The sequence below is a fragment of the Bison bison genome, unplaced genomic scaffold (genome assembly GCF_000754665.1).
Source record: "Bison bison bison isolate TAMUID 2011002044 unplaced genomic scaffold, Bison_UMD1.0 scf7180017864366, whole genome shotgun sequence".
NCBI lineage: Eukaryota > Metazoa > Chordata > Mammalia > Artiodactyla > Bovidae > Bison > Bison bison.
Window position 1 is genome coordinate 4,644,937 of NW_011494938.1, and position 738 is coordinate 4,645,674.

At 35.1% G+C, this 738-nt stretch overlaps 1 protein-coding gene across 1 annotated transcript in view; it reads left to right on the top strand.

Moving 5' to 3' along the window:
- LOC104999973 (glycerol kinase-like) overlaps positions 1–738 on the top strand; it is a 79,239-nt gene that overhangs the window by 41,460 nt on the left and 37,041 nt on the right. Inside the window, exon 9 of the mRNA XM_010855604.1 lies at positions 27–136. Coding sequence (XP_010853906.1) covers positions 27–136 — 110 coding nt within the window. The remainder of the gene's footprint in view (positions 1–26; positions 137–738) is intronic.

The window sequence follows — 738 nt, forward strand, 5'->3', positions numbered from 1 at the left end:
TTAACATGTCATTTTCTTCTGTCCAGAGCTTGACAGGAGGAGCCAGTGGAGGGGTCCATTGTACAGATGTAACAAATGCAAGCAGGACAATGCTTTTCAACATCCATTCTTTGGAATGGGATAAAGAGCTCTGCGAGTGAGTTGTGTTTTGCCCTCAGAATAGTTTTCTAATTTGTTGCCTGTCGATAACGTAAATCTTAATTATTTTCAGGTTGTCAGTGGAGCACCAAACTTTGTTGATATTTAACTACAATATACAAGTCTATGTTGTATACTTTTTTTTTTTCTAATTGGAGGATAATCGCTTTACAATGTTGTGTTGGTTTCTGCCATACAACAATGTGAATATGTATATATACACCTTCCCTCTTGAGCCTCCCTCCCCTACCACATCCCACCCTCTGGGTCATCAGAGCACAAGACTGGGCTCCCTGTAAGAGACTATTACTGCATATATAATAAACAGGCCAAATTAAGTAATTGTCTCAATTATTCTTCAAGGAAAATTAGGTTCCTTTATAAAAGTACTTTGTTTTTTGTGTACTTTTGCTTTTGTATTGATTTCTTTATGTAAGGAGTGTTAAATATCTAAGCCTACTGCTGGCTTATTTATTTCTTCCCATTTAACTCAACTCTCAAATATGCCCATTTTAAATTTTTGTTTGCATGCCTTTAAATTCATATAAATGTTTCTAGATGTTTACTTAAAATAGTATTATATACCCAATCAGATCGGAA